Genomic DNA, 20,979 nt, shown 5'->3' on the forward strand with positions numbered 1-20,979 from the left:
CAACCAGATATCCCAAAATGAAGAGTTTGTGCTTGGAGTACAGCAATACAGCTTAGTAACCCACTGCAGGTCAGCTTTTCCCAACACTTTTCCATTTTTAACTAACATGGCTTAAAAACGTTCAACATAAAAGCCTTTACAACTACCGCTATGAAACAGATTTTGCACAATTGACTTCTTTAGTACTGCATGGTGAGTACTACACGTTTCATATTTGACTTAGAAGTATGAGAACAAAACTCCCAACATGCATTATGGTCTTTCATTGAGCATCTCTTCTGCCTACAAATGAAATGCCAAGCAGCAAGGTAAAACGCCTTTTTTATTGTGAGACCTTGTGTAAATACAAAGTTCAACAAAGACTAGCATTAATACTCCATTTTCTGTGTGTGTGTGTGTGCGTGTAGAAAATGTCACTGCGTAGGCAGAGAAAAAGCTGCACTTCAACAGATCTATCCGTACCATTAGGATCTTTGTATCAATGATGTGTGTTGTGTGGTCTATGAAACAATAATCAAACCAGCCTTCCTATCATTTACAAACACTAAATCATATATTTACTTTATGAAATAAAAGGATTTCTAACCTGAATGAAGGACATGTAGACTTCTGACTTTTAATGGTAGATAATGCATACTCCAGGCAGAATATTCAGAGAATGTAAAGAACCTCAGAACATGTACTCTTTTTGTATCAGCGGGCTCACCTGCTCCTCAGTCTTGAGGTCTCCGAACTCCTGCATGAAAGTGTTTTCTGAGGGAAAGCGTGCCGGCTCCAGGAAGTGGAGCAGGCTGAAGAGCTCCTCCACAGTGTTCTGGAGAGGAGTACCTGTCAGCAGGACCTTGTGCTCCTGAAGGAGAACAAAGGGAATGAGAGGAGAATGTACATTTTTAAAATTTTTATTTAAAATGCATCTCATTTGTCAGAATATTCATGCATCTTAAGATTTCTCACTGCACACATTTATATGATAACATTTATTTTTGCTCGTTGATCTGGTGGTGGTTTATGTACCAGGCTCATGAGCTTGAAGCCCTCTAGCAGCTTGCAGTTCTTGTTCTTGAGGCGGTGAGCCTCATCAATGATAACACAGCGCCACTCGATGGCGTTGAGTTCGGGACATCCTCCCAGGATCATCTCAAAAGTGGTGATAACAGCCTGGAACTTGTAGGCCCCTCGTATCACACGGCCCTTGGGGAAAAAGAAAAGGGGGGGCATGGGACAAACTTAACATTTGAATTAAGCATTGAAAAAGGAGGTGTAAGCATTATAAGGGTGTGTACAAACTTAATTTCTATAGATGTAGAAAAGTAAATGTAAGTTTAAAATGTAAATAAATAAATGTTTCAATGAGGGTGATAGAGTATGTTATTGATTGAAGAGGAAGATTAGGAATAAGTAATGTATACACATTAATTCTGCATTGTTCTCCCATTCAGCCTTGGAGTTCATCTTGGCTGTTAATCCTGGTTTCACTATCATTGGAAATGATCAACAGCAAAACCAGGATGTAAGCACACACACAGCGGTGAGTCTAGCTGTTTGTTTGTTTGTATGTATGTCTGGGGAGGTTTTGCTTCACCCCGCCTCTCAATTTGTATCTATTGCCTTGACAACACTCCTCTAGGGATTCTCAGTTATCCAGTAACCCCCTCCCACAGCCAGCCAGCCAACAGATTGCTGTTGAGGAGCCTCTCTCTCTCTCTCTCTCTCTCTCTCTCTCTCCAATATGCCTGAGCAGTGCTGACAGAGAGCTCCCCTCGGGGGCTGCTGCTGTGACATCACAGGCTGCCTGGGAGACAGCCTGGTGGCGGCATCGCTCTGTACTGCTCTCTCGCCTTAATTCCTCCCACGGTTTGTCTGAACACTAAGAGCTTCTAACTGCCTGTTGTGACACATCACATGGCCCACCAACCACAGGAAGCCTCTGCCCAAGGCTCACTAACTACCTAGCAGCTCACATATTGCTGGGCACATGCCCCTCTTATAATGAAGTTCACACTACGTTAGTGATATGAACCAGTTTTTTACATGTTGTGCTCTCATGCCTTACTGGGTAAGCAAGCATGAGACCTAAAAGACTTGCACTTGTTGCTATAATTTATCTTCCACTTTTTTTTAAATTGCAATAACACCTTTAATTTAGCTGTTTTCAAGGCTAACAATAATGAGTATATTATTAATGATAATAATAATAAGTGTTGGTTTAATAATGTTTGATCTGACTGAATGAAGGAATCAACAAAGTCACATCAACCCAATGAAATGTTTCATTATACGTCATCTGCTGCCTACTTTTCAGTTCCTTCAGGTGATTTTTCCTCTGGATCTCATAAAGCAAACTCACTTAGCAAAATGTTTCAGAGTGCCGGAGTATCCAGGCTTTCTACTGCACATGGTAATCACGGTCAGCCTTTTTTTTCCCATAACCCACTCTTATTGTAATAAAGAGGCCTCATGTTTTCAACCATATCATTATGTTACTCACAGGACTTCATACTGCTGCAGTTTTCTAAAAAGCACTCAGATCATTTTAATTGAAGTGAATCACTGCTTTCCTGTCTGGAGGTAAAGCAAATGCTTTCTGCTTGCCTGTCTTTAAAAAGAGGAACATTTGGTTTGTCAGGATGAACTCAAAGACCTCTCAATCTTCATGATTTCACATGTGTTTGGTACATGACAAGCTGAATGCCAGTCATTGTATTTATTACTGATTCTAATGTGGCTCCTTACAGATTTACTTTGGTCAAATTTACAAGCATTTACAGGCAACAGAGAGGTACATAATGACAAATTTGTGGAAATTGTTGTGTTCCCAAATGATTTTGTTTCCAACTATTATTTCTGTCTTGGAAATAAGACTAGTGTTGTCCTCAGGGAATAGAGAAGTAAAAAATAACTTAAATTTACCTGTGCATCCCTGAAATACATCTCGTACTGTTGGAGCATCTGCCGGCTGACCGTGCTTCCGTGATAGACGATGACATTGAGATAGGTCCAAGTATGGAACTCTCGCTCCCAGTTGGCGATGGTGGAGAGGGGGGCGATGATGAGGAATGGCCCTTTAATGCCCGCACGGAGGATCTCCTCTAGGAATGTGATGGACTGGATGGTCTTTCCCAAGCCCATCTCATCTGCAAGGATGCAGTTTCGTCTGATAGGTGGAGATAAGGTTTAAAGAGAAGAAGTGGAAACGCAATTAGCGTTACTTGTTTGTTACAATGTTTGTCAAGTAATGTGTGATGGATGGGTGGGGGTGATAAAGTCAAGAAATCAAAGCACAAAGAGAGGCAAACAAGAATAATCCCATGATGTTAAAATAATAAGCAGTGAACAACGGAGGGGAAAATGACATGATCAGCAGTAATAACACCAACGAAACAACATAATGGCATATACAACTGCCTGTGCAGCATGGTGTACTCCAGCAAACCATTATTCAGCTGTCCAGTGGGTGGGGGTATTATATCTTGATGCTAATTGCAACGTGCAGATATTCCCACTGGCCTCTTAAGCAGCTCTCTACTTCTGATGAATCTCTACGCGTAGGCATACGCAAAATCCTGCATGCTCACACATAAATCCAATTCCCAGGGTTAATACAAGCACACTTACACTATGTACTCCACATCTACACTGTGCAGTGATTCTTTTGTGATCACAGGCGAAGAAAAGCAATTGCAGTTGCAGCATTGTGCACCTTGACAGGAAATTTGACTCCCTTGCCGGCCTGACCAAATAATGTGAATACAGCCAAAACACAGCGTGGTCCAAACACTCACAGTAATACAGTAATAATAAAAGTGAATCTGTATTCATTATGCACAGTCTCAGTGCACCCAGAGGATTCCTCTTGAAATAAAGAATGCCTGTGTAAAATCTCTGAATCTATATCAAACATACAATGCTGTAGCGTTCGAGTCACATGGGATAACTGAAGCTTTAGCAGCATGGATACAGTATGTAAAGAGATGCCATTTAGTTCAGGTTTTAAGATATATGCTAACCCTACTATTTGTCTTTCCCTTTGAGAAGTGTGTGTAAGGTGTTCAGGCTTGCTCACATATGTAGAGTGGCAGCAATTCTCTGTGTCAATGAGTTTTCATAGTGCCTTTGTAAATGTGCTGGTTTAATGTGCATGTATGTGAAGGTATTACAAACTGACCTGTTGTACCAGTTGAAGAGGAGCCAGTTGACCCCCTCTAGCTGGTAATCCCTGAGGCTGTTGCTGTTCCTGTATTCCCTCGACTGCTCCCTCTTCTTCCAGTGATTGGCTGGGGGCCGGTCCTGAGCAAGAATTCAAACAGTTTGTTAAGCCACTCTATGACTACATTTAGAGTGGCTTAGGAGAAAATGTTGGACACAATTTTTACAAGGATTGACAAGGGGCGATCTTTGGAAAAGAGACAGAGTTGAAGAAAGCCAGACAGTGCTGCTGTTTTTACCTGAACTGCAAGTAAACAGGTCTAAACCAAAACAGGATGTTGTTGTCTTTTAGTGAAAATTGGTCTTAACTTTTGACCATATGTTGACCATATGCATTTTCATCTGCTTTTGGAAACATGGACATACAGTTACAGTTGTTCAAAGTGTAATCTTTTCTAATGAACAGGGACGTGAATATTGAAAGAACGTGAATAATATTTGTTAGACTGCAATGGTGCTGATCACAGGCAGTACACATTACATGCTGCTCTGTGTAGTCTGGCCACTAAACTGTATGAGGGAAACTACCCAGTTTTTGTTTTCTACATGGAGCCTATGCTTTGGGATTGAAGTTAAAAATTATCTGTTGAAGCCTATTTGTGTTTTTCTCTTGCTTAAGTTTAACCTGTGACGTGCATATGACAGTCATTTCTTAGTTAGGAAATACCTCCTGGATATATACAAGAAAAAAAACACCATTCTCTGTTTGAGTGTGGTTGACTGAAATTCAGTTTCATTTCACAGTACAGTGTGATGGGTGCTCACCAAACATTTTACAACCACAAATCTTCACCATTAAACAGAAAAAAAACCAAAGACATTTAAAAGGCAAAACTTTCTTTATAATGTGTGAAAATACTAACAACTAAAATATAGAGCATGAGAGCAGAGGAAGGTGTAAATACTATGATTAGTTGGGATTGTGTGTTGTCATGACTTACCATCCTGCGCGAGTCTGGCTTGACTGCCTGCAGCTGCTCAAACTCCTCAATCTTGCTCTGATCTACGTCGTCTTTCAGCTCCCAAGTGCTATCCTCGTAAGCCAGAGAGCTCCACTTCACAAGGTAGTACACCACCTCCTGCAGCAGGCAGACAAGAATTAGAACTGCAAAAGACTAGAACGAGGCCATGCTCTGCTTTTATGATATTAACAAAGGCTGCGAGGAAGCCCATTAGGATGGCCTTGGGCACTTCTGGTTTATAAAGGCAACACTGAAGTGGAGGATGTACTGAAAGGAAGAGATTTCACTGAACACTGAAGGCAGGTAGACATAAATAAACACACACGCTGCAAACAGATATGATTAACAAATGAAAGGAGATTTACTTTACCTCTCCTGTGTCTTTGTCCTCACAATATGACACCTCCAGCACTCTGTCTACCTCTACATAGTCAGGGTTAAAGGGGTCCTCTTCCATCTGAGAGAGACAGAAAGGGAAACAAGAAGGAAAAAAGAGACATCATAAACCTGAGTGCCCACTCACCATCTGCGATCTGGGACAAGCATCACTACTGTAATCACTGAGCAGGTAAAGACATTCTAATGTATGCACACAGATGTGCCTTCCCACACAAACAAAACACAAATTAAACATCTACACACACAATATCTATAAGCATGTACACTACACACACACCTGCTCACACCAAAATACCTGTGTGTGCATGTACACAGGAGGACAGTATACTGTATTCGGACAAAAGCACAAACACACATAGCCTTACATCTGCAAAGAAGAGGGCCCTCTGTGCTTGTTTCATCTTGAAACGTTTGATCTTCTGCTGAATCCTCTTGTCCCTCTCCAGGTGTTGCTCTGTGGCCCACTCACAGTGTAGGTAGGAGCTGACACACACACACACACACACACACACACACACACACACACACACACACACACACACACACACACACACACACACACACACACACACACACACACACACACACACACACACACACACACACACACACACACACACACACACACACACACACACACACACACACACACACACACACACACACACACACACACACACACACACACACACACACACACACACACACACACACACACACACACACACACACACACACACACACACACACACACACACACACACACACACACACACACACACACACACACACACACACACACACACACACACACACACACACACACACACACACATTCAGACAAAGGTGAAAAACAAGAAAATATTTTCTAAATAACATCTGGGGTAACAATGGAGGCCAGCAGGATTCATCACTGATCCTACATGGTACAGATTTTTACTGTCTTGTGATCCGGAAAGATTCTTATTCCTCAATCCAATTTGGGCCACAAACTTCCATAGTTCTATGCTTATATGATCACACAGTTATTTTTCTTCATCCTTTGCCTTTAGGCATTTGTTTTATTTTTTAATCAATTACTTAAAAATCATTTGTTATAATGTAAAATGTGCATCAGTAAACTCTAAACAAGAAATCTTACTGTTAGATGAGAAGAGGCATAATACATATATAGCATGTCTTATTCTTGGCTTCATGGCATCATTCATTAATAAAGTTGTAAACCTTCAGTCTCTAGAAGGAGGTTAAATCTAAGCGAAGCACTTACTAGTTTTTGTATTTGACAAAAAACTCCTCCGTCTCGACCACAATTCCCGGAGAGACCTGTTGAGAGATTATTGCAACACAACCGTATATGAGTCAAGAACTGGATGGCTTAATGAAGTTATGTTAAACAGCTGTGAACCACAGTAGTTCACATTTAAGATTTTAATAAAGATGCATATCAAGTAAAATTATTCGTGGTAAACAATATTTGACTTTCTTGCAAAATAATGCACGATAAATCGTAAAAACCTCAGCATTACCTCCTTTTTGACGATACGAGAAGACATGATTTTGTCAACAACTGCAGCATCTTCTTCACTGGGATTCTCCTGTAAATGCAGTGGACAGTAAACAATCAATGTCAAGAGTTCATTCAAAGTCTCCTACAGCAGGAATGTGCATTAGCCTGGGGTAAAAAAAAATAAAAATAAAATATATATACTGTATTTATATAGAAATATAGAAAAATGACAGATTTAGATAAAGGAAAGCAGAATGCCATGACAATCTAACAATACTGCCCTCCTAATTTTTCCTTTTGCATCTAAATCTATAAAATGGGCACCAAGTGTTTGTTTTCCTTCTTTGTACAGAGAGACTGCAGGGGTCCTGGTTTGCACGTCACAAAGTGGAGATGAAAAGAACAGGCTGTGCTGCAATTCACTGAGCATGTAGAGCTTCTTAACAAAATGTTTTTTTGTTAGTCAGGACATGAAGTTCTTTTCAGCTCTAGTTTTATGGATCATTGCCTCAAAAACAGTCCTTCGAAATGACTGTTTTGAGGCTATTTGTGCGTAATGATTGAAAGATTGATCAACAATGCAGACTATGTGGCTGTTTTTGCATTCTGTTTTTCTAAAAAAGATAATACATTTAAACTTGATCTCTAAGCTATGAGGAGATTAGTAGGTAGAACTACTTACTACAAAGAGTTGAAGAGAAGGCGCTTTGGATGCTGATGTTTTCTTGGCTTTGACAATAACCTTGACTTCTTCATCTGACAACCTGGCCTCCAGCTCTTCAGCGTATTTCTTCCTTTTCACCTGGCGATTAGATCGCCTCTTCTAGAAAAGCAGGGCAAAACGGAAGAAGCATTTTTACAAAGATATGTATCTTATCTGAATGATCAAAAATCAATTACACAACTGCAATACTGACACTGTAGCTAAGGATACAGGAAAACAGTTGGTCATCTTCCACAAGTGGATGTGAAAAACATTTGAATATGAATCGTTAAATGTGCATGACCAGAACTGTCTTCATGTGTAACATAGCATGTATAACATCAAAGGATCGATGATGCCACTTGTGTACTTGATGTACACTCGTGTAATCTCAAAATGACTAGAACGCTGCTAAAAACCACACAGTTCACACCACTTCCTACAGCATATACAATGATTGATTTATCATCAAGGTTTGAGAGTGAATCTACTTCCTGCTCATTCAAGCGCAATGTTCCAGCTATTTCAAATTAGAAATCAACATAATTTAAAGTGACAGCAACAATATAAAAACATTCTGGTTATTGCTAGCGAGTTAAAACATTTACTTTTTCAAGCTGTTAATGTCTTGACTTATTTACATTATTGATATCACCTGTAACCTATATGAAACACATAACTCTAGATGTGTATACACCATTATATCCATGTCATAGTTTTTAAATGAGGGAGGAAAAACATTAATCACAAAATACCTTCTCACCACAGCAATCCATATTCAAATTATCTAGTGAGCCCTCTATTCTTTTGATGGTTTCAAAAACTTGAAACATCTGAATCTGAACTTCATTACAAGGAAAATAAAAATATCAGAAAATCATTCTAATAAGTCTGAGAACAACCCACGCAACACAACAGAGCTTTAAAATCCAGCTTCTTTCAACTCCTTCCTGTCAAGCCTTTATAATTATCCCATGTGTGGGATGTTGTATCCTGCATCAATACATGAGCCCCTCCTAATGATAATATGTAGTTAATTAGGAATAAATGCCACTGAGCCAAAGTTAATTAGGTGTGGAGTACAATATCCCCATGGAGTTATACCCTCACATCCTCCAGCCGTAGCTGACCAGAAGCTGGAAAGTCAAAGATGGCACATGCTATGACGACAGGGCTGAACCCCTGAGGTGACTATTCTAGCTGTCGGCCACGCTACCTTGACTTCTTCAACAGGATCATCCTAAATGAGTCATCAACAGACTGTTTTAATTAAGGCCAGGGGCGCTACTTAAACAGCGTAATTATATCAGAGCCAATAGCCTGGATAGGATGCAAAGAGAAGGGAGAGGGGTTGTGGGATGAAGGATGAAGGAGGGGGCAAAGTTGCTTTTAATCTCTACTTATTCATTTATTATCATGGATGGTGACATCAAATCATATTAAAGCACATTTTGCAATACATTTTCTACAACATAAATTATTTGTACAATACTGAGTAGTAAAAAGAAAATAACAGATTCTTAACCAACTGTGTATCACATATAGATATTATATGAAAATGTGCCTGCCCACTAGAGTCTCCTCTAGAGAGGTGTGGCGCCAGAGTAAAAAAAACCCATCTGAGATCAGCTGGTGAGAACACATGTTGGAGGAACATGGCAGAAAGCAGTATTAATTTGGACATGGAGGGAAACTATTTCAATACTATAATGTAGGAGTCAGAAAGCCGGGGCTTCTTATACAAGGCAGAATCCAGTGCAGAGGGATTACGGCAGGGAGAGGAGCATGAGGCTGCAGCTGCAGCAGCAGCAGCAGCAGCGGGTGAAGCAACACTAGCGGGTGAGGGAAAGGTCCTGCTGGAAGGCTGGTCTATCCAAAAGGGACCAGCATAGGAGTGGCCTTTAAAGGCAACAAGCCCAGTGCATTCTGGGTGTGAAATTATTTGATCCCTTTGGGTAGAAGGGAATAACACAGTTCCTTTTCTAGAATTTCTCTGGTTATGTGGCATTGATCTAAAAACATTTTCACCTTTCTACTGCATAGTTAAGTCTATATTCCCACTGTCAAATGTATTCTTTAAAATGTGTTTATCAATTCACCTTTAAAAACCCTAACATATTAAAAAACTGTGAAATATTATTATACATTTTTACAGCTTTTTAAAATATCCTCATAGTAAGGCAAACAACTCCTTAATTTCATTAAGATGTGCTTGAAATCTTCCCCTTGTTGGTGTTTTTCTTTTTTTTTTTACTTTAAAAAAAATCTTATCCTCAGGTGGGCAATCGTTAATATTCCCACCACAATACGTTGTGTTAAATCGAGAATAGAAAGAAGATATCATCAGTCTGAAATTAAGGGTTTAGATAATTGAATTTAGCTAAGTGTTATGTCATCAAACATTTCACAGGCTGCTTCTGTGGCAGTAACACTTCATTTAAATGATAAAGCTGTTTAATTCAGGTATGTGCATGAGATCTTTCTAACAGTGCTCTCTGATCAAAAATCATCCACGCAGTTAAGAATGTGTACTTGAGATAGCCACCCACTGCATGACCTCTGTGTGAACCACAGAGTCAATCCTCCTAGGCTCAAAGTGAAGCTGGGAATCCTTCCTCTGAGCAGTGAAATAGTCAGACTACGGACACCGCTCCAAACGTGTACTGTGGGTTTATGTTTAATTGTTCGTGAATGATTTGTGAGTGTGTGTTTGGTGGAACTTACAGAGTCGACATCTTTGGATGACACTTTGGAAGAGTGTCTCAGGGGAGGGTCATCATCCGACTCCTCCTCTGAGGACTCAGGCTTTCGCTTTTTTTTCTTCCCAATCTTGATGACAATTTTCCTGTAGGAGAGAAAGACGACAAACCATAATTAGAATAAAACATATATTGAATCCTCATCCTCCTAGTACATAAAGTGATGTTTGCTGTGCATGTTACTATAATACAAATAAATCATACATGAAGCCAAAATCCAAGTGTGCCATTGTTTATGAATCTCACATAAATCTCCTTATAAACAGTCTTCTTTCAATCCTAAAAAGTGTCCTCAATCCAGTGAAACCTGCAAAATACTGATACAGAACTTCATTCACTGTGTTGGTACTACCAACATGACCCTGCAATTGTTTTTTTCCAGAATTCCTGCATGTGAAGATCTGTTGAGGTATGGAAACTGACAGGGTATTTTATAACAGAAGTTTAACCTAAAGTCTGTTGGAGCTTCAGATTTTCAGCTTAGCTTCAGATTGCATTTAGAAGAAGCCGGTTCTGTGGGTGATGACTCCCATCTTCTTGTTTAAATTACACATATATTTTTATCCCTGCACGGGTTATGTACATTTCTTGTATAAGTCTATTTTTAATTGCACAGTTTAAGTTTGATTCATCTAGGGGTATTCTTTAAATCTTTTTTTCGGGTTAATATATGTATGGGAGGGGGGCGTCGGTTTTGTGGTTAATTTGTAACAAATGTTTCATGTCATGTACGTTTTTGTAATCTGTTACTGGATGCTTTGAATTTCCCTCGGGATCAATAAAGGATCTATCTATCTATCTTTCTTTGTAGATAGAAATCTTTGTGGCCAGTAAGATCAGGAGCAACAAACAGTGACCTATAAACCTTATAATTTACAATTATGTAAATGAGTAGTGCTGAAAGAAAGACATGGCAATGTAAACCTCAGCCAATTTATTACATTATTTAACTTATTTTCAGTGGATTGATAACAAAATGCTTGGCTGAGAGACTCTTGCCTCATGCAGGAGCACTGTGGCACAAACAAGAGATTGTGGATTGGCAGCTGCTGCACTGCAGTCCATAAACAATATTTGCAGCAGTAGCCTTTATTCTATAAGAAAAGCTCATTGTGCAGCTGTCAGCATTACATTTTTGACCCTGCTATACCTAAAATGACTGATTGGGGGACCAGCTAAAGCATGGTAGGAAATGCTTTCATGTGTTAGCATGCTGAAATGCTTTCATGTGTTAGCATGCTCACTACAGGAGCTGCCTGAGTTTATAGGGAAAGGAATTCAGTGATTTGCTTAAGCTCCCACAGAGCCTGAGGATTGAGACCAGCATCATTTGATCGTCATTTGGCAAACATTTTTCTCTTTAAGCCCCCATTACTAGTTTGTGAGTTTTCAAATATTCACCATGGCCACATGTACAATTGGAATACATTGACAGACTGCTGGGATGTAATGATATCAGATAGCAGCAGATTGCAGACCAAGCTTATACTTTTCATCCTCTTACTCTCTCTTCCCTCTTTCACACGTAGTCGCATATTATTTCTGTGACCTTTCTCTGTATACTTTCTCACCACATATGCACACACTTCCTATATTGCGCCTCTCCACATCTCTTGGAAGACACAGGCGCCAAATCTCTGGGGTGTTGAGATATTAATGGAAAAATAAAAATAAAAGCACGGCTATCATACAGACACACAAAGGCATCTTTCCTCTCACTCTCCAATGTGCTTGTAAACGCATTACTAACCCACACAGACAAACATGCTCCTCACGCCACACACATACAATACCAGGCACTCAGACATACTGTTGCATGCCCAGGTTCGTCTCCAGTGGGAAAGATGTCCCTGTGGGGCTTGTTCATATAAGATAGCATTAAAGGTTCAGAAAAAACAATTCCCATGCAAGCCAATATTTTCTTATGTTAGCCAACAAGTCATTCTGTTAGACACCAAGAGAGCCAACTTGACAGTATGTTATCCAACAGAATATAAAATAAGCTTGTTCAATAAGTCAGCCTTTATAAAAGATACTTGCCCTCTTTTTATGTGATGAATGTAGATGATGGAGTTGCATGTCTACAAAATTTCTGATTTATTTCCTGTTAGCACTCCTACTTTAAACATCCAGGTTACTGCAAACTGACAGACTGAAATGTCTTACCATCTTTATACAGTGTGGATATAACACAGTAAGTATAAGTAACCACATCGGATAAGGAAATTAGCACCTGCCACCTGCCAAGTACAGGGTAACAGTCGGCTGTGGCAGGTAAAAAGTACCTGCCACCACGGCAAAGAATTCATTAATTTTTCATCATTCCAAATACAGAATATTACAGAAGTAGCAAACTTCAATCATAAGAAGCCAGTAAAAGAGATCAACGCCACAGTGACAGGTGTGAAAAATAAAAACTACATTTCACACCCTGACCACAACAACACAACTTCCATCCATAAACTTCCATTTGTAATAAAGCACAGACAATCATGAAATCATATCTAGACAGTTAAGTCAACCTTTCAGGTCTCTTTTTAATTAACTTGATCACCTTCTAGACAATTGAAGCAATTGAGATGTTGGGCTAGATAATCTCTGGGCCTTTGCTAATGTGATTGAAGTAGCTAGTTAAACCCTAATAGAAGTACTAAATTAATGATGTGTGTATTTGTTGGAGGTAGAGATCTATTAATATATTTAAAAAAAGAAAAGATAGAAAGAACTGGACAGATTTTAACTTTCCCTGTCAGATTAGTAGAAACAATTGGTTGTTGTGGCTTCAACATTTCACCCACATTAATGTAGTTTCCATCAACAATGGAGCTTGACTTGGGGTAACAAACATACAGCAGGCTGAGAGGCAATCTATGTCAAAGACTTTTCTGGGCACACTCTAATACACACCTAGTGTAAATGTTCTGACCTTTTCAAATAGAAAACAGTGGATTCCTCCAGCAGCACTGTGTTTAATAGTGTCCCATCTTTCTGCTGTCCCTCCCCCTCTGGATGATATTACATTTCACAAATCCTCTTGACAATGACACTTCATGGTTGCCATGCAACATGCCCTTGGGAGGGTATTTAGCTGTGTGGGCGGTAATGTTCATGGTGACATCACTTCCTGAGAAAACAACACCAGTACATGTCCACTAACACGATGAATAGGTGAGGAATGTGCCAAGTCAGAGAGTGGCACAATGGGGGAAAAAAAATCATCCAGCTGTGCCACCGAGAAGAAAAGAGTTTATAAAAAAAAAATAAAAATAAAAATAAAAATAAAAAAAACACATTATAAAGCAGCTGAATGGCACAACACACAATGTTCTTCCTCTACCAAATAAAAGCTGGCCGACAATCGGGCCTTGCAGATTAACAGTGTCACATTACCAGGCAGCAGCTCAGCAGCTAACAGAATATAACAGGGCTAAAGCATCGCTCTGATCCACATATGGGAGAACCTGAACTGTGAAACAAGAGACTTGAGGGCTGTGAAACCATCAGATTAGCCAGTACACAGAGAGAGAACACTGATGGTGAAGTGGCTCCTTTGCACCGTGATATGGAAGCATGGCTTTTACATAAGTAACATGGCATAGTAAAAGCTTAGTATGATGAAAGCATATATTCTAGGTACATACATGGGTAGAAAACTCCTAAAGCACATAAAGCATAAGCCACATCTTAGCAATGGTTACAGCCTGTTCCACCCAGCTGTGGTTGATACACAGGACCACCCAGGGGTTTACTAACACCACCGCACATGCTCCGTTTGACTGGGTAGCTTCTCCACAAGCTGAAATATATTAAGTCAAATGACAGGGAGGAAACGCACGCATTCAAATCATCTTCTTACTGCTGAAAAGAGGGGCAGTCAGTTCTACTCTTGAGGGTCAGAGTCAAGCCTCCCTCATGTGAAGAACTGGATAAAGAGCTTCTGCACAGGAAGATCAAATGCTACACAATATATATCTTCTGACCTTGAAGTAGAAGAGAAGGATGTCTTTTGTAACAGATGCAACTGAAGAAGGCTTAAGGAACAACGTTGAAAAATAATAATCATTAGGGTTTCAAGAGGACCCTAATTATTGACAAAATAATTCTACAAGTTTTCTTGCTAACTGAAAATACAGTCAAAAAGCCTGCCTTTTTTTGAAGAAGTCATTTTCATGTATATAAATAAAGTTATGTCTCAGTAAGTGTCTCATCTTGTAATCCAATTATTTTAAATCAGAATACTGTCATGAACCATTTACTTAAGATAGACTTGCTGCCAAAAACAAACACATGAAAAAATGTAGCTGTCGGACTCAATGTAAAAATACGATTAGGTATTTCAGTAGAGAAAAGCCCGGGGCTAGTTCTGAGCTAACTGCAACATATTTAGGGCCTTAAATGTTTAAAAAATATAATCTATAAGAAAACTAACTGCACACAGGTGATGAACCCTGCACAACAGTAGAGGGTGATGTTGAAGTTAGAGCTCTCAAAAGGCTGGATCGTTTTGGCAAGCCTGCTTTTAAACTGGTTTTGGGCACACTATAACACATATTCAAATGCCAAACCATTTGGCAGGAAGCTTTGCAACAGCTGTCATGTAATTTTCGTTGAATCAAAATAGTGGGTGAAAAAAAAGGAGTGTAATTGTAAATCAACCCAGTCCTTGTTGTCAGAGAGGCAATGTGGAGACACAATGTTAGTGAAAAACATGTCAGATTGATCCTTGATTTATAAATACTATATATTTAAGGATAATAAAGGGATTGATCAACCAAATAGTAAAACAATTTTGATCTAATGAGCAAACTGTAAGACACTTTCCACTTTTAAAAGGGGAATAGAAGCATTACTTTTAAATCTTAACAATACCACAGCTGTATTATATGATTCTCACTTAGACATCATCTATCATTTAAAATGGTACTGACAGAAATGATACACCACATGTTAAATAATCCAATATCCCTCTATATCACTGTGGACATCTTGAGTTGTTGTTTGTGATATTAATCAGTTTTCTATGAATTCAGAAAGCAATAAAATGTTTGTGTTTCTAACATTAAAACAGTTAAAGACACTTGTTGACTGGAGTGTTGACAGCACTGATTGAGTAAGACTGGGAAGCTATGCATAATACATTTTACTTTATATAATATATAATGAAGTACAGTTTATTTTGAAAGCTGTTTGTGTGCTCAAAATATATTTTTTTAATTTCCTGTTCAGCTTTAAAAAAAAAAAGCTATTATTTAATCTTTTGCATTGTTAAAATAACTCTGTTACGGTCTATATCTTATTGTTTAAATAACCATAACAAATATCTTTCAGTTCCCACTCCCACCAGTGTTTTTGGCCTCTGATCAACATGTTTGTTGTCTCTAATTTCACATCTGCACACTCTTCACACCACTAGGTATCATAATCATGGAATGAATTTCTTTTCTACCTGGATGGTCCCTTAATGTTTGTTATAGATGGAGAGGAAATAAATCTATTTGTCTCCCCAGCAGGATTTAAAGAGGTCATCCTCCAGACATAATCTTGCATCTCTAATTAGACTACAGCAGCCCCTGCTCTGACATTACAGAGCGAACCTCGATGATAGGCTAACAGTAGCCTTTTTTTTAACGAAAATGATAGCCTAGTTGCTGTTGGAGGCTTACTTGGCTCCCATCCTCCTATTGTGCCAAATAACCTCCATCCCTTGTCCCCCCAGTGTTGTCCTGCCCTACTTGGCATGCTGCCACCTGGAGTGTGAGTGTGTGTGTGAGAGAGAGAAGGTTTGGTTTTAATAAATTCAGGTTATGCTAGATACTGTAGTGCTTTGCAGGCTGCAATGTGGTGCTTCAGCATCTCGGAGCTGCCTTCATCGCCTTGAATTGCATCTACCTCAGAAATTCTGATTGTGTGTTACTGAGTCATCTTGAAAACGGCTGCTGAGTGTGTTCTGTTTGTGTGTATTTTTTTCATCCTGAGGGGCTTATTGAGACGATGTGCTGGTTCTTGACAGGAAATCCCCCTTCTTATGAATGGAAGGCTATAATCTCAGTGCCACACAACACACAACTGGAGACAGTAGTAAAAGCATAATCAAGCCTGCTCTCCGAGACAAATACTCTATCAGCATAGTGCACATGGACACATAGGGGACTGCTGCTTAAACAGCTAACACTTTCAAAATGGGTAACACACACACACATACCAACACACAAGACTGTGTACATGGGTATGACTTTCAACACAAAGACATGCGACACAGACCTCACAAACATGCTAATATATCACATGCAGGCACACGTGTGAACATGCACGCATACACACCCTGCAAGGGATTAACTAGGAAAACACTCAATTAAAAAAAAAAACAGCTTTAGCCATGCCTAATGAAAAACTGGGGAAAAAGAGATTAGACGGCTAGCAGGCAGCACTGAAATATGAACAGCTATATGCTGCAGCATATACGCTAGATTTGAACCTCCATTTTCTATCATGTAATTGATCTCACAAGCACCATTTTGTTTGATATTTTTGCTGCAACCCTGCTGCTTTGTAGTATCAGCATATTTAGTACATGTCTGCTTACAGGAAACACGGGATGCAGTGCTTTGAGCAGGCTGGAACCAAATTTATATTAGGGAGAAAAAAATGTAAAGGAGGAGGGGGAGGGAGAAACAAAAAAAAAGGGAATGAGCAGCACAGTGCTTTCATCTGATGATTACATGAGGTTATTTTTCAGCAGGTAGGCTGCCTAGAAAGGCAAATTCCAGCCCGTAGAGTGATATGATCAGCGAAGCCTGGCCTGCTTAATAACCCTTGCCTTACACGAGGGGGGATTTTGTTAGTCAATTTTTCAATGCAATATGTTGCTGTTAAGAAAAATATACTAATGTCTTTGTTTGCCATTGTTCAAAATTGAGTATGAGTATATCGGAAGTTGTCCCAGTTCAAACAAAATGAGAAACAGGCCCTATGGTCACCCTCCCTGTTAGCTGAGGTGATATTTGTGACACCCCTTTGTAACCAAAGTCTCATGCACAACATAATGAATGTATTATAGTACATTCACTTAGGGACATTAAGTTAGAATATCTGCTATGACTAAAGCCTTTGTATTCTCCAGGCTTTCAAACAACTTTTAAATCTATTGTGAATATAATTTTGAAACAAATCTTTTAAATGACATGATGACAAATTTCAGAAGGGGGGCATGTTGATTATTCATCAACATACCATTTTCAAGGGATTCTCCGGGGTTATTCTCAATCCCTGTAGATGTGTTTCATTCTTCCTGAAGTCTTTTGGAACTAAAAGTCTGTGTAAGCTTTGATAAAGGTTCAGCACCACAGTTAATTTCTTGATTAAGAATTGTATCAAGTGAAATTCACATTCAAGCTGTTTCTACATGGTTCACAGCTGGCTTTAATGTACTACATTTATTTTAGCAAACTAAAACATCACTTGGGACTAGAGAAATAGGAATTTGTTAAGTAGTTGTGCTCAGATCAGAAGCACTTTAATATCATAGTGAAGTAAAATGGTAGTTGTTGTTTTTTTTGTCAGTGATCTTTTCTTGGCTACGTGTCATGTTGCCAGTCCAGCTGTCAAAGCGGCTGCTGCATCCATATTTTAATCAGCTGCTTCCATTGATGTTTCATCAGTCAGACAGTTTTTCCATATGATGATATGACCCCTAACTTGCTTGGCAAGCGGTTGGCAGAGTAACCCAGAAAAGTAATCCAGAAGGCAATTACTAGCAATTAAATGGAGCTGATGCTTTGAGTACAAACCCAGGTAGTAACGGCAGCATGGTGGTCTCACAGAAGCAGAACCTTAAGTACAGAGACAATTAGGATAAAAGTCACATCTCAGGCCCCATTCCCTGCTTCCAGAAGGGTCAGATGTAAAGGAAGACTGAGCATACAGTCAACATACACACACACACACACACAATGTCTAGCTTCCTGAATACAGAGCCAGTACACACACTCAACAGAGTGAAATAATGACTCTAGCAGAAGGTCAGTACCTCTGCAGCTGAGCTGCATTAATATTGTATGGGGAGATCCTGGGTGGTGCATGCATATGAACAGGGCTCTCCTGCAGTACACGTCTGTCCTGAGGGCTCTTTTGTTATCATACACGCAGGCTGTCTTCATCACCTCACTTTAGCAACCTCGAAGCAATACTTTACTAAAATCTATGCTGACACACAGACACACCATTTCTAATTGTATGTGGTAGTTCAGAGTGTTCAATTACAGTCAACCCAACCCCAAATGAATATAAGCACTCCCAGCTCTATCCATCACTTACATGGCTTTGTCTCGATTCGAGACATCTGAACTGAAGATATTGATATTATTGCGTCATGGGTAAAGTGCACATGCCAGTGTTGTCTAATATTGAGGTTATGGTTTTTTTTCTCTCTAACTATTTTTCATTTATTTATTTTTTTGTTTTTTTTCCTCGCAACTCCCCACTAAGTTCCGCACTTTAATGCATTACGCTGCCACAAACACATTTCACACCTTTCTAACACAGTACCTGGACATAAAAATTGCTTGACTTTCATCTCATTTAAATGTATTTTGTCTGTATTGTTGCTCTGTATCTCTGCTGATGTTTTGCTATTTTGTGTCTATTTTTATTTTTTGTCTTTGTTTGTTTGTTCTCGCTTTAGTTGTCATGTCTATATATTCTTGTTTCATTTTGTTCACCTTATCACCAATAAAAAAATAATAATAATAATTATATGGAGATTAAAGATGTGGCATTATACTCACAGCTTTGACGTAGGAACATGTGCAAAACTTTTTTAGGACATTCAATTTAAAATGCACAACTGTCTTACCCATTGTCCCAAATTGTATATGTTTCCTTTTGACTGGAGCAACTTAAAGCAACAATGTATTTTTTTTACACAACCTTAAAATTTGTTCCGCTAGCTGTCAAAGCTTCCTCCTGTCAGTCTTGTGTGGAATCACACCACAACCACAGTAAGCTGTAGTAAATTAGGGTGTGTGTCTAAAAAGTTTCCGGCCTCTTTTGCAAACAGGAATTATTCTTTTTATCCATTTACTACATTTTCATTTATAAATGGATAAGTCATTTTAATGTTTAAAATGATACATCTGCAGACTTTGTTTACTTAAAGTGTTGAAAAAGGGAGAACAATGTGGTAATTTAAAAAACCGTAGTATTTATGTTTGAGTCCTCATGTTTACATTACAGTGCCATTAGACTGTGACTGGCTCTGACTTCTCAGGATTCTATGCCAAGACACGCCTACATAACTCCAACTGTCATGTAAGGAAAATGACAAAAGTACTTGTTCAAAAACATGATCATGTTGATTATTACGGTAAGGCCTCGAGCCTTATTGTAACACAACTCTTCTGAACTGTCTGTTCTTTATTGTTTAGTTTCTGATTGAAAAGAAGAAGCTCTGTCTGTACGAGTATTTGTCAGCTATGAATCTTCACATCTCATATGAAATATTCCCACATTCCCACAAACCTCTTGTCATATATACAGACAGAGATATACATCACTGCCACATTTCACCAATGGCCGGAAAATCTGAACTTCTTTTCTTAATTTAAGAAAATACAGAGGGCCCCAGAGAGTCTTATCACTATACGGCCACATCCTCTAACACAGATCCTCCATGACCACTAAAGTGTTAGTTACAGCATCACAGCACTCAGGCTTCAATATGTAACAAAAAAACAACAGGTTCACATCTAAATGTGTGAAATGTAAGCCTGTCTGATTTTCACAGTTGTCACAAACCTTGACTGGACAGTGGATCAGACTAGATCATCTGCACACTGTGATATCAATGATGACCCTCCTGTTTTCTGCAGACTGCAATCTTCCTTTGATCATATAATATTCACCATGGGAAAAGGGGGGCAAGTAGTTATGCTTACAAAGGCTTGTAAAGTGGCCTTTCACTAACTTACTATATTGTAGACCTGTTATAAATAACAGTACTCCTTGACATTTTAAGGAGAATTGACTACATCTCTAACAATGTAAAAAAAATCAATACACTTAAAAGAACATAGTGTTCAAATGTATCTAATACACATTACTTGCAATTATTAATAAAAAAAAGCAGCATATAAGCAGTAATACCAACCCCACAGGCTGAGAAAAATACATCCAAAAATAAATCAAATGAATAAATTATAAAGTTCAAGGCCCCTTAAAATGTAATCCTTTGGTTAGATTTAGCAGGACTCTCTTTCATGACTAGAGTGAATGACTTAAAATGTTTCAAAACGGCTGGAATGCATGATGCAATGAAGGCTATAAAAGGTTAACTGAGACAATACGGAAGGTTTTTCAGTACGTAGGCCAAATATGGTTACAGTGAAAAAATATGGGTTACACAGCACATCACTTTGTAACAACAATGACCGTTATCATTGAATAAAG

The 20,979-nt window shown here is 39.0% G+C and overlaps 1 protein-coding gene across 6 annotated transcripts in view; it reads right to left on the minus strand.

Moving 5' to 3' along the window:
- Nucleotides 1-20,979, minus strand: part of chd9 (chromodomain helicase DNA binding protein 9) — a 66,595-nt gene that overhangs the window by 20,437 nt on the left and 25,179 nt on the right. For all 6 annotated transcript variants that reach the window (XM_061045969.1, XM_061045961.1, XM_061045953.1 and 3 more), the window contains 11 exons: nucleotides 10,502-10,622; nucleotides 7,757-7,897; nucleotides 7,094-7,162; nucleotides 6,835-6,890; nucleotides 5,933-6,050; nucleotides 5,539-5,625; nucleotides 5,148-5,285; nucleotides 4,166-4,287; nucleotides 2,911-3,154; nucleotides 1,015-1,191; nucleotides 707-850 (listed from right to left, as the gene is read on the minus strand). In XM_061045969.1, coding sequence (XP_060901952.1) covers nucleotides 707-850; nucleotides 1,015-1,191; nucleotides 2,911-3,154; nucleotides 4,166-4,287; nucleotides 5,148-5,285; nucleotides 5,539-5,625; nucleotides 5,933-6,050; nucleotides 6,835-6,890; nucleotides 7,094-7,162; nucleotides 7,757-7,897; nucleotides 10,502-10,622 — 1,417 coding nt within the window. The remainder of the gene's footprint in view (nucleotides 1-706; nucleotides 851-1,014; nucleotides 1,192-2,910; nucleotides 3,155-4,165; nucleotides 4,288-5,147; nucleotides 5,286-5,538; nucleotides 5,626-5,932; nucleotides 6,051-6,834; nucleotides 6,891-7,093; nucleotides 7,163-7,756; nucleotides 7,898-10,501; nucleotides 10,623-20,979) is intronic.

This window comes from Labrus mixtus, chromosome 1 (assembly GCF_963584025.1).
Source record: "Labrus mixtus chromosome 1, fLabMix1.1, whole genome shotgun sequence".
NCBI classification, from domain to species: Eukaryota; Metazoa; Chordata; class Actinopteri; order Labriformes; family Labridae; genus Labrus; species Labrus mixtus.